General features: G+C 36.8%; 1 protein-coding gene across 1 annotated transcript in view; it reads right to left on the reverse strand.

The window, feature by feature from the left end:
• Positions 1 to 847: 847 nt before the first annotated feature.
• The window catches only part of Cdh11 (cadherin 11), a 158,722-nt gene continuing 145,966 nt past the window's right edge, over positions 848 to 13,603 (reverse strand). Inside the window, 2 exon segments of the mRNA XM_029480445.1 lie at positions 848 to 3,960; positions 6,043 to 6,294. Coding sequence (XP_029336305.1) covers positions 3,464 to 3,960; positions 6,043 to 6,294 — 749 coding nt within the window. The 3' untranslated portion in view covers positions 848 to 3,463.

Consider the following 13,603-nt stretch of genomic DNA (forward strand, 5'->3'; position numbering starts at 1 on the left):
GGCGGATTTCTGAGTTCGAGGCCAGCCTGGCCTAAAGTACTTTGAACCTAGCAGGCAGATAAGTTTGCTGAGCTTTGATATCAGCATGTTCTAAAACCACACATAGTAAACTAAGCAAGTGAACGTGAGGAAATCTCTGTCTCTTTAAATGTTCTCAACACCAGTGTATCAGCTACCGATCCTGAGGAATAGCCGTCTCCTGTGACACCTTCAGCCCAAGCTTAGAGGATGAGGCTCCTGGTCAGGGCAAGATCTCTGAGACTCTTCTCAATGCAACTCTCACACAGGTTCCTGTAGTTCTTTTGGGATATATGTAGCCTTCAAGACTATAACATCCTTCCCTAGAAGACATGCTTTGAGTTGCCACAAAAATAAGATAGCACAGGACACCCATATAGTAAGAGGCTTCAAAACTTTTACTAGTTTAAGGGAATAAGCAACACTAAGTGAAACTTTCCTTCTAGTTTTCAAAGGTTTTTATATGCAAGGATACATTTTGTATATCTTACCTATCATAATAAAAGTAAAGTCTGTATTAGTCTTCAAAACCAGACATACCTATCCTAAAAGATAGTCTTTGAAAGTTGATAGTCTTTGAAAGTCTTTGAAAGATTACTGAAAGCCCATTAGAAGAAATTGTTGAGTTTGTGTACACACTCAATAATTCTTCAGACTCTGCTCACCCTTGCTTCTCCAGTGAGAACTTACACATATGTGGCTATGAGGTCCTACTTCGTAATAAATAGACTAACTGTCGCAACATCTCTAATTTATATGACTCTCCAAGAACAGTTGTAATACACCTATACTCCCTCTTACCATTTTTTCCTATGTATTCCATCATACTTATTTTTCCCTCAGCATTACATTCTCTTGAAGGGTAGGTGATCTGAACACAAAGCAGGTGAACAAAGTCAACAAAACAGTTATTTTGAACCATAATGGGGAAGAATAAACATTGTTGAAGAAGTTAGCAAGGATTATTCTAAACCTCAAGTTGCTGCTGTATGGCATGGAAGAGTCAGATTTTGAAGTGTGAGTGCATCAGTAAATTGATTAATGAATGAATGATGAATATAAGCCACACCACACTAGAGAGACATGCAGCAGACAGAACACACCAGCACTCTTTTTCATGTGTGTGTATACCAATGTTGTGAAGCTGTGGTTGCTTTGTAACCAAATAAGGACGGCCTAAGATAAGATTGCTATTAAGGTAACATGTTCCAAATGACAAAAGATTCCATGAATTGGGAAAGACATTTTATTTCCGAGCTTCTAAGAGGATTCTACAAACATTAAGATACTTAAAGTAGAAAAAAAGAAAAGAAAAAAGAAAATAAACAAAGAAAGAAAAAATGGAAAAGAAAAGAAGTTGTCAACTGTATTCTGACTACATTCCTGTATAAGTAAAAGGATCGTAGTAATGGCGAGGGGACTTACAGCAGAGTAAGCGAGGTTCGTTTTCCTTTTGAGTTATTCAGTTATTTTAAATTCAATTGGAGATCGGCATGAACCTAGCAAAATATTCTTTGGATTACAAAGCCTATCTATAAAATAAACATAACCTGCAATTATGCAAGAACTGAGAATACACATTCCTTCCTGGGATCAAAGACTCTCAAGGGTCAATGTCGACTGAGTTTCTCCCATTGAATTAGTCAACTGATTTGATGTCAATGCAAAGTGAACTGGGAGGGAGCACATCATCAAAAACAGTATATAAGGTCTCATGAAATAATCACAATATAGTAAAAAAGATCAAAATTTTCCATAATCCAAGTGAAAAAAAAGTTTGTGCCCTGTGTTTCAAGAAAAGGAGGGGAAGTGTTTGCAGTGTGACTCTGTGTGATGTCTTCCCAAGTATTGCTTTGTCTGGACCTTTGGTCCATTGTACAAGTGAAAGGTCCTTCACAGAAGTTCCAATTCCCAGGAAACTAGAGGCAACTGCAGATGACTGTGGCATTATCACAGATCAAATGGCATCAATCATCAATGTTCAACATCGTCCCTGATCTCATTGAGAGTACATGGCCCAAAGCATCTTCTAGAATAAAGGGTGGAAAGTGATTTGCCCTTTCTCTCATTAAGACTTGAAATTTTATATTGTTTGAAGACAAAATAAAATTACAGGAGGACAAAAATGAGAACTTTCAACTGTCAGTCAGTCTTTATCCTGATAAAAATTACATAAGGAAAACCAGAGTTGGCTTTGACTATGCACCCCTTCAACTCCACAATGCTCAAGGCAGGGCATCAAGTCTATATCTAGAACATCGAGAGGTCTGGCAGTCCTCATGAATTTGTCTCTCATAACTATGAGTTCACAGGTTAAATGCATAATATATAACATATTGTAAAATCATAGGCTAATCATAGGCTAGTCTAGATCTCTAATGTCCTTCTTTAGAAGATATACTCCAGGAAAAGCCAGAACATACAAAAAATAATTTACATGAAGTTACAGAATCTTATCTTTAAAAAAACTGAAACATATTTGATTTAAATAAACAATGAGAGCAGCAGACTACAACAGATCATAAATAGGGTTATTAAAAGATCACAATTAAATTAGGAATATAAATGGATCATTAGAAAACCTTATTTTTTTCAATGTTAAGAATCAAACCCAGAATTAAAAAAGAATCTTTTTTTTATTTCAAAGGTTGCTTCTTATATTGAAGCTCATATTAAAGCAACAGTACAATGTTCATAAAATATAAGTGTGATGCTGTAACATTTTCGTACATGTCAGAATACTGATATTTGTATGTATACTAAAATAAGAACTTTAAAATTGTACAAATAGATACATTAAAAATGACATAGAAATAGGGTGCTCCTCACTGAAACAAGACAGTTATATCTGGCACGTATTAGTTTAGGATGAAAGTAGAAGCAAAAAGATTTACAAGAATCAGCAGTAACAAGATTGATGCTCAAGAGACATAATTGTACATTGTATTGTACATACATTGTATGGGTTTAAGCTGGCTGGATATTATATATTTCAAGTTTAAAAACGCACTACAGATAGAGTGTCCATAGTTTAAGGCGAAATTACAGCTCAGAACTGTTGTCCTTTCTAATTTTGTGGAAGCTTCTTTGACAAATTAAAAAATAAAATAAGAGAGACCTAGATGTTCATAACACATAGACGATTTCCCTTCATTGTAAGTTCACCGTGGACTTCTCCTTCATTTAAATATTTTGTGTGCCAAGTGGTTTTTTTTCTAGTGAAGTTGATAAACAACTTCAATATTTGTTTTTTAAGTGGGAAAAGGTACTTCACAGTATTTTCCACTTTGATGTCCTTGCAGTTTTATTAAATGTTTCCTCTCTGTAAAACTCTGCTTGTTTTAAATGAGCCTTTCCTTGATTTAAAAAAATACCTGTTTACACATCTTCTAGATTCTTGAGAATGCCAGACACAGTTCTTAAGGCCAAATTTGTAACATTATTGTTAAGAGTCATCATCAAAAGTGTCTTTGGAGCCATACAAGTCTGCTAGTTTCTTAAAACGAGGTCCCCAGTTCTGTAGATAGTCGTAGTCCAGGTCTGAATCTGTGGTGGCAGACTCCAAGGAGCTCAGGGACCCAGCCACGGAACCCCTGCCCTCATAACCATAGATTTGGATGGAGTCATAGGGAGGGGCTGTGGGATCATTATCTGCCTCCTGTATTCTTGTGTTGATGAAGTCGTCCACATCCACACTGTTGGGTGCTGGTCGCAGCCCAGGTCTAGGCATATACTGATACTCAGGTTTGATATCTTTGCGAGGGATAAATCCATTGATACCGTCAGGATTCTGCAGGGTGGCTATGTCGAAGGCTTCTGTGTCTTCCTCACCACCCCCTTCATCATCATAGGTTATGATGTTCTCACGGACATCCTCCTCTTCAAATACGATGAGTGGTTCTTTCTTTTGCCTCCTCAGGGTAACAAATAGCACAACGATGACTGTAGGAGAAGAAACAGAATGTCAGCCAACCCAGTGTTAAGCTCATCCTGCCTGCTTAGTCATTCCAGAGGGGCATTGTTTCAGAACCTGGAGTGGTGGGAAAAAGGATAGCATTTCCAGAACTCTCAAAGAGCTACATGCTGACCTGTCTCTGTCTGTACAGCCTGCCCTGAGAGCATCACACCCTGTAAACTGACAGGTCGGAATTATCTTCAGCATTTTGCAAATGAATCCCAATGCTACTTGGCAGTCCTCTGAAGAATCAGCAAGGATTACTGTTGCCTAAAAGAGGCAAATGCCTATTTCTTTTTGCAAAGGAGTGTAACCGACTTCCCCACATTTAAGATTAAAATGTTCACTCAGGACTGAGGTGAAAATAGGCAGCTCCTGTCCAAAGGTCCCACTCTGTAATACAGAAGGAAACCTATCATAAGGGGGTGGGGGAAGAGCAACTATAAAAACCCTCAGATGAAAAATACACTGCCTATATGAGCATTGAAACAGAGTGCTATTTAAAAGCCCAGGTGAAACAATCCTATCTTTCCTTGGAGAGGTATTCCATTAGGCTTGGGTACTTGGCAGAGCCAGCAATCATTTATAAGGAATGCTAGATACTTCTTAATTTCTATCGATTCAGTGCCTACCCACCCTAATCAGAAGGCTCCAACAATCTTTTGTTTGAAGACTCTCCCACACAGTCAGCAAGACTGAAAAGAAGGCTTGCGGCTGCTTTTGGCAAATGAAGTGAGAGCTTCGTTAGGTTCACATGGTTCCGAGAAGCAGGGATTAGAAACTGGACTTAACTCAGATTTCACAAGTTCCACAGAGTCCTGTGACTCTCTGCTACATATTCATCTTCCAGAGTGTCCTGTTTCACTCTTTGTTGTTGTTATTTGGCTAACTAGTGGATTCATTGTTCTTGCTGTTGTTGTTTGTTTGTTTATGTTTTGGTTTGGTTTTTCATTCACTTAAGGAACATTTCTCACTATCCCATGTCAGAAACAAGACAGGTCTATCGGCTCCTGCTCCATGACACCATAAAATTTATTATCATACTTTGGTTTCTGCATTCAGCATTAACTCTTGAGAGGGCTTTATATCTTGTTTGGAGTGCCCATACACTCCAAAGTCCAGCCTCTTTTATTAGGTATAAAATTCTGCTTCCAGAATTTTATGCATTTTCTCTAGGAATATATGTCTGATATTCTTGAGCAATGAAAGGCATTCTCTACCCTATGTCCATATTACCTTATGTCCCAATCATAGAATCTATTGTGTACCTGTTTTATTGAATTCCTTCCTTGAGAATGTTGGAATTCATTCAACAGAGAGACTTTGAAGACACCTCTCTATATCTCTCAGGCTTTTCTATCAGGTCTGACTCCTAGATAGTACCCAGTAACTGTTAAACCAACCTATGTGTTTCCTTTCTCTGGAGGTGATCTTATTAATTCATTCCATAGAAAATGTATGAATTGTTATCAGATGCCTTGCATTTGAAGTCCTATAGTGGTACTTTGTTCTGTTAGGACGTGAGAAGAGGATAAGGCCCACCTCACCACCAACTGCTGGAGAGGCTCATGGGCATGACCATAAGCCAAAGCATGCAGATGGATGGATGTTGCAGATAATTAGAAGATCACTGCTCTGCTTCTTCTATCAAAGGTTCTCCTCTTTTCTCATCTCTCTGTCACAATTATTCTTTCTGTTCCATTTCCCCAGTCCATTTTTATTTTTGTTCTTAAACAGAAAAAAAACCTCCCTCGTACACCAGGTTTCCGCCTAAATATTTCAGCTATAAAACTGTTTCCAGTGCCCCTCCAGCTCACTGACGACATCTGCCTTAGAGACCTGTCATACCATATAAAGTACACACTATGACCTTCCTCGAACTTTTCCGGCATAATTTGCCAACTCAGCCGCCCTACCTATTGTGCAACAGACTTCATGAGAGCTATCACATCTTTCAGTTTGTTTTAAACCATGTGATTGGACACAGTACAACCTTGCAGCCAGCCTGTACTGGATAAATCTCTTGAAACATGTGTATTGGTTGCACCCTGGGACAGGGAGATCCTTACCCAGAAGAATGACGATGCAGGCAAGGATGGCAATCAGTGCCCCAGTGCTCAGACCAGCATTCAGGATGTAGGCTTCAGCATTACAGGACAACAGTGCTCCATTCACATCACAGCCACAGACTTTGATAGTGAGGGTATTGGTGCTACTCATAGGTGGGATGCCACCATCACTGATCACAATGGGCAGGAGGTAGAAGTCCTGCTTCTGCCGACTGAACCCTCCACGTCGGGCATATACTCCTGCAGTGTTATCTGTTTGAAGAAGAGAGACAGCGTAAGTTTGCATCATAGGTCCATGCCTGTCACAGCTGCCTGCAGCTTGCCAGCATAAAAACCTGTTTTATACTACCAAAGCCAAAGTTGGAACTTTCCTTACTTGTTAAATCAGATAGATGTCAATAGGGGCCATTGATATAGCACAATAGGGTCACAGAATCATCTCTTTGAAACGCAAACAAGCATAAGCAACCAACTCATTAAGCATGTTACCTACACCCTATTCATAAATTCTCACTCATGTTGCACAGCTCAAGATTGTGAAGCATAACATTGTGTTTTCTTGTCCTAGACTTGATCATGTTTGCCAGGTTAACATAGCCTGTTGTCCCAAATGAACCAGTTCAGCCCAGTGTGGAGAACTCACTTCTTTTTGAAGAGCTCATTGCTGTTCCACCTGCCTTTACTTTCCATCCAATGTTTCCTTACCTCAAACAGCTATTATTTCTATCATGGAAGAGGAACTTCTCCTGACTCAAGGCTACATCCCAGAGTCACCCTGAAAAGATGCCTCCTGGACCGTTCTATTACTCTTGTATATTGTGACTAATTACATTGTATAATCCTATCTCTATAGAAGTACATACTCTACACATCGCTCAGGATTTGTTGACAAAACCACTTTGACCTCAGTGAGATTGGGGATTTCGAGACAGCAGGGGATTTTATCTGATTCATCTCAGGCCCTTTACTGCCAGGCTCACAGCAGACATTTAATAAATATTTGCTGAGCAAATAATGTAACTAGGTACTGGGAAAAGTTTCACCAAAATTCCAGATGATGGCTATTATATTTCTCCATGTTTTATAGCCTCTATTCCCCAGTGTGTCCTCATCATGTTTACTCTACAGGCAACTACAAAATAAAGAATATGTTACCTAGTGGGAAAACATTGGATAAAAAAAAAAAGGAGAAATTTCTCATGCTCCATCAACTTGATCTGCTGATGTGGACTGTCCATTTGTAGGTTAGGAAGCAATAATTCATAGCAAAGGGAATTCTACAGCTGATAGCAAGTCCCACTAGCTTGCAGCCTAAAGTAGCTTCATGGGCCATAAATTTGTTACTATAGTAGGAAGACATCCAAAAATCTCAAAAAGAAATTTATGTAGTTTGGTTAAAAAATTATTTTACTTGGTATATCTGGTCTCATGTAAGGTTGAGCATGCAGTCTGAGTGGTGCTGAAGGTGAGCTATATTGATTCACTGACTTTGGCAATCTTTAGGATAATAGTTTCTCAGCCATTGTACTGCCAACACCTCCACCAAGCCAAAGCACCATGTTTCTTAGTTCGAGATCTTCTGGATTTTATATGATTAATACATTGTGCTTTTCTGATTGGAGAAAAGTTCCATATATTACATAAAATAGTGTGGAAAATAAACTACAAATAACAGTCTCCTAATGATGCTTTTCTGTTCTCTATGACACTACTATCCTTCACTTAGCAACTAAATGTATGTGTCTATAATAAACTATTTATTTATTTAAGCTGGCAGTGGTGGTACGCACCATTAATTCCAGCATGTGGGTTCGAGGCCAGCCTGGTCTACAGAGTGAGTTCCAGGACAGCCAGGGTTATAAAGAGAAACCCTGTTTCGAAAATCTCCAAAAATAAATAAGTAAAGAAACTATTTACAGACATGTCTCTTTTCTACTTTTCTGAATTCAAATAAGACTAACAAGACAACTAAACATTTGCAATCTTTACTCCAGTTCAGTGACTTGAAATATCATTATAGGCAGTGTGAATAAAATAAATATTAAAAAAATGGATAAACATAAGCAAATAATTGTATGGGTCAAACTAACTGTAATACGGGTGAACTCCATAGCAGACCTTGACTCGCGTGATCATGCAGGTTCTGCTCTGGTACCATGATATCATGGGCTGTAGATAACCTCAACTGAGTATGTTCTCTTTTTTGTTTTTATAAACATTTTGAAATAATAACTTTAAACCTATTTTTTCAACAATTTGTCCACACAAGCTTTCCTCTTCAGATAACAGAAGTCAGGCTTCTACAGGAGAGGAATCAAAACCCAAACACTAGTATAAAATAGTTCTGAAAACACCAGCAATATAAGAGTCCAAGATGTGTCATCTTCAGTAAATCCAGCTGCTCTTAGAAACACTGAAATTATTACAGAAAAGTGCATTTGAGTTCCAGGATGGCTGAACAAGTTCCTATCTCTGAGTGATCTAACAGTGGGATCTTTAATACTCCTTTTAAAATATCATCTAATATGTTTATAGACAAAGGCATTAGGATCCATTCTGGAGATAGGAAGGAAATGGACTATGAGTCTTCCAGAAATAGTAATTGCAAGATTAAATGATGAATGTTGTTTTATCCTGTCTAGAGCCTCACTAGCTCATCTTTAAAACAAGTAGATCTATTCATATTTTGTCTGAGACAATTCTAGAACTAAATGATGTAATATATATGCTTTGATTATCTTGTGTACTTGTCTTCCAAAGGACCAACTTAATCTGCCAACCAGAAACTTAGCATCCAATCCAAAATATATTCATGGGCCTTAATGAAAGGGGAAGGTCATAGATATAAGGCTTGTTTATGAATAGGCCATACATTGAAATGATCTAAATTGCTTGAATACATAAAGTAATTTCTCTGTATGGCCACATTGCCCACCTCCCACAGGAGTCTGATCTTTATCCATATGAGCAGTTCTGAGCACTAGCATTGTAACCTATGATGATATTTCTTGTGATCCGTACAGAACATGGTCAGAAATAAAAAATATATTGTCAGGAACAAATGAAAATGAGTTCTAAATGAACTCATGGGAAAAGACACAAACAACAATAGTAAAACTTCCTTCTGTGGACAAATCCTACAGTCTAAGCATGACTGTGTGTAATTTTCATCTAAATTCTTCTAAGCAGCTGGCCACTCAGTATCTTGAGTATCCTTAGTTTAGATATATGAAATGAAAAGAAGTTTAACTAGGCACATTTACAGGGACTGAGAGATTTCTACATAGTAATTAAAAGGAACTATAAAAGGATGAATATTACATTAATTTTTAAATGTTACATTTTGAGACTTCCCAGTTTATTTTCTTATTTATCAAAAGCCTAGAAAGAGACAAAACCACTCAATTTTAAGGATCAAATAGAAGTAATTTATATCTTGAATCTTTTCCATATCTGTTATTTCCTTTTAGACATGAAATTAATATATTTAGGATTAGCATTGCTTCCATTCACAGTGGCACTTACTATGGTGCCAGCCTGTTGATGATGCTAAGAGAATATTAATACTTTTCTGGAAACTCTTTGAGTAGGAGACTAATAAGGACAAGAAACTCATTGGCAAAGATAGGGAAATGAATTCTTGGAAATGTCACCAAAGCTTCAAATGCAACTGCCTACACGGAAGTACATTAACTCCATAAGTAAGGAACACATTTGTACTTAAGTTCTAGGCTATATATTTCCTCAGGATTAAAGGAAGAAGAAAATGTTTGTCAAGCACCTTGGCTTTCCATCCTGATGCTCAATATTTTCAGCTTTGCATGAAAGTAGATTATCAGTTCTACTTTTCCCCCCTAGGTAAAACTTTGCAAATATTGCCATTAATTACCACTATATGTCATGCAAAGATGGTAGTGTTTCCATAAATGGAGAAAATAAATTCAGGTTTCAAAAATTTATACCTGGAACATGGGCTTCTAATGGAATGCTGCTTTTACCTACACAGTTTTTCATTATTCTGACAAAAATCAAGGATGATAATGGTCTCCATGGCACCAAGTTTGGATACTAATATAAGCATTTTGATGAAGATGGAGCCCAATGGGGAAATACATAAAATGTGACAGTAAACGAAAAAGTATGATGGAGAAACAGCCCTTGATATTAAACTACACTGGACACCAAATTTTGATAATGAAGGCCATATTGCCTGGAATGGGCTTAGTTCCTGCATGTTAAAAAGTAACCCAGGGGGATCAGGGCAGGGGGAGGGTATAGGGGTATTGGGATAGCATTTGGAATGTAAATGAAGAAAATATCTAATAAAAATATAAATGTAGAGAACTGAAAAAAAAAAGTAACCCAGGGAAACAGGGCAGCAAGGTCCTGGAATGATCTGCTGTTTTCATATTGACATCAGCCGGAAGTCCTTGCTTACATCTCTTGGCTCTCTGCTGGTTTAGTCCCTGAACGTGAACAACTCTCATTCCATGACCAGCTGGAGCACTCTGGTTATTTATAAGGCACTTTAGTCTGAGAATCTGCTCTGGAGATCACTACATATGTGGGGGAAAGTAAAGTAGGCCTTGCTCCTAGGGAAATAATGTCTTCCCTTCTCACTCAAATTTGCCTGTTCTGCTAATTCATCAAATCCTTAAGGACATGGTAGATTCAGCCATTTCATTAAAACTGCCATATATTAAAGTAATTCATTATTAAGTCAGTAGCCAAATAAGCATTTGTTTACTTTCTATCAGGCTCCAGCTTCACTAAGACAGGCAAATAGCTCCATCATATATATTTATAATATGACATAAATATATATGTGATATTATAAATATAATAATATATTTAATAAAATATATTATTATATATTTTAAAATAATAATATAAAATATATATTAATATATATTTAATAGTAAAAATATAATAATATATAATAAAATAATATAATATAAATATATAACAATAAAATACATAAAATAATATATACATATCATATGTACTATATATGCATCATATATACAATGCATATATATGTATATTTGTGTATATGTTTGTATGTGCATGTGTGTGTTTGTGTGTATTTCAGAAATCAGTATAATGCACAGTTGTAACAATATTACTAGAAAGTTTGACTTTACAGAATTATTTTATGCTCATTTAAATTTGTGAATTTTGAATAATTTGCTTTAATTTGGCGAACCAACCATCTTGTCATTGTCAATCTGAATGACTTAAATATTAGAAATTAAAAGCAGCATTTGCATAGTCATGAGTGTACCTGTGTGTGTCCCTAGTGCTCAGAGACGGAACTTACTGACCCTGTACATACATATTCTCATTTTCTTGGCTTATGAAATAACTACAAATGTAAGGATGCATAATTGCCATAAATAAAAGGCTAGAATATTAAGCTGACATGTGAAAAAAAAAAGGTAGAGAGGTGAGAACTGTTATTAATTTTAGTGAGAAAAGAGTTGCTAAGGATAACATGAGGACAAAAGGTACAGAAAAATTACAATGTTCGTATTGAAAATGGCATAATGAGGAGCTAAAAGATGATGCAACATCAGGTTTCTGCGCAATAGAAAGGACAGGTCAAAGATTAACATTCCCAGAAGGTGAGATTTTTAAACTCATTTGTAAAATTTGAGTTTCTTATTTAAAACAGAGAAAGGGAATGTGAACAACCACCTCCTAGGAATAAAGCAAGGGGCCTGGAGAGGTGTGATGGTTTGTATATCCTTGGACCAGGGAATGGCACCATCTGAAGGTGTGGCCTTATTGGAATAGGTGTGACCTGGTTAGAATGGGTGTGTCACTGTGGGTGTGGGTATAAGATCCTCACCCTAGTTGCCTGGGAGTCAGTCTTCCACTAGCAGCCTTTGGATGAAGACATAGAACTCTCAGTTCCTCCTGTGCCATGCCTGCCTGGATACTGCCATGCACCCACCTTGACGATAATGGACTGAACCTCTGAACCTGTAAGCCAGCCCCAATTAAATGTTGTTTTTTATAAGACTTGCCTTGGTCATGGTGTCTGTTCACAGCAGTAAAACCCTAACTAAGACAAGAGGTGACTCAGCAATGAAGTGTGTCCTGCTCATGCAAAGGGCCTAACTGGACTGCCAGCACCCATGTCAGCCGGCTCACAACCGCTTGTAACTTCAGCTCCATCAGGACACCATATCTCTGCGCTCTCTAGAAATAAGATTTATATGCACATACTTGACTGCTTCACATACATACACATAAATAAAAATTTAAAAATCCCATCTTAAAAGAGTAAAAATAAGGAACAATTTATTTATTTAAAGTTTGCAAAAGATGAAAGGATTGAAAATTGTGAAATAATATTACTATTTTATTTGTCAATTAGTTAATGACTAAAAATATGGTTATGTGAGTTTAGTCTGCATATGAGAAAGTCAGAGAGAAGTGACTTTCCTGATGCTTTCAATAAACAATAAAACATTTTCAATGGACAGTTTGCACATTATTATGATAAGTCAAAGTATATTACAAAAAATCTATTTTTAATAAAAGAAAAATAAATAACAAACTGGTAAAAAATATTTTGATCTATTCAAGTCATTCTAAGAATTCATTCTAAAAGGATTAATCACATAAATGGCAAAGTTGTGCAAAAGCAATGAATTTTAAAACGGCAGTCAAATGTTGTCCTTTAGTCCACAGGGCATTGCCAAAAAGATTCTGGTGCATACCAATGTGTATCACTTGCAGAATGGCAAAACGATGTATTGTTTAAGTTGATTTTTATTTAAAAATAAGAAAACAAACAGCTAGAAGGGACTATAAAACAACAGTGACTATTTTTGACAATGCACCGTCATATTATTTTTACTATTTTTTACCCTATTTCTGCTGTCTGCATATTCAAATTTTCTTACAAGGGATATGTATTAATTATGCAACAGAGGAAGATCATAAAATGCTTTGCAAATGTATTTAACTACAATTATTATGATTGAAACGGACATGAAATCATTTTTCATTTTCTCTTCATGCAGTTCCTGATTTCTAGACTGATGTACAGAAATGCATATGTGTCCTAAGAATGGTTCTTTCTTAACTACCATGTAAAAAAAAAAGATAGAACTGAAATAACTGCAAACTATTATGGTGTTCTCTGTAATTTCTAACACATCATATGCACCGAACAGTAACTTCCAAATATTTAGACTTATTAGTGACAGGGTGTATGGCCTTGGATAGATCAGTGCTTTTTGGCAATTCATGTTTGTGCACATTTGAAACTGTGACTAAAGACATATAACATATCCTTATGGGCTCTTTAGAGAACTGGGTGAAATTGGTTCCGAAAAGATTTTCTAAGCTAGTGAAGAGTTGGCTAGGTGGGAGGGATCATTCCCTGACTTTTCCAACCTTGTACATTTCTTATCCATTATGCATTCCTTGTGTTTGTAGAGATGTCGTAAGTCTGATGTTTTCAAAGTAAATGCATCTCCAATCCTCAAACAACTCCACTCTGATATTTACTAGCTGAGGATGGACTTACATGTTGAAGAGCCATCAA

The sequence above is a fragment of the Mus caroli genome, chromosome 8 (assembly GCF_900094665.2).
Source record: "Mus caroli chromosome 8, CAROLI_EIJ_v1.1, whole genome shotgun sequence".
Lineage (NCBI taxonomy): Eukaryota > Metazoa > Chordata > Mammalia > Rodentia > Muridae > Mus > Mus caroli.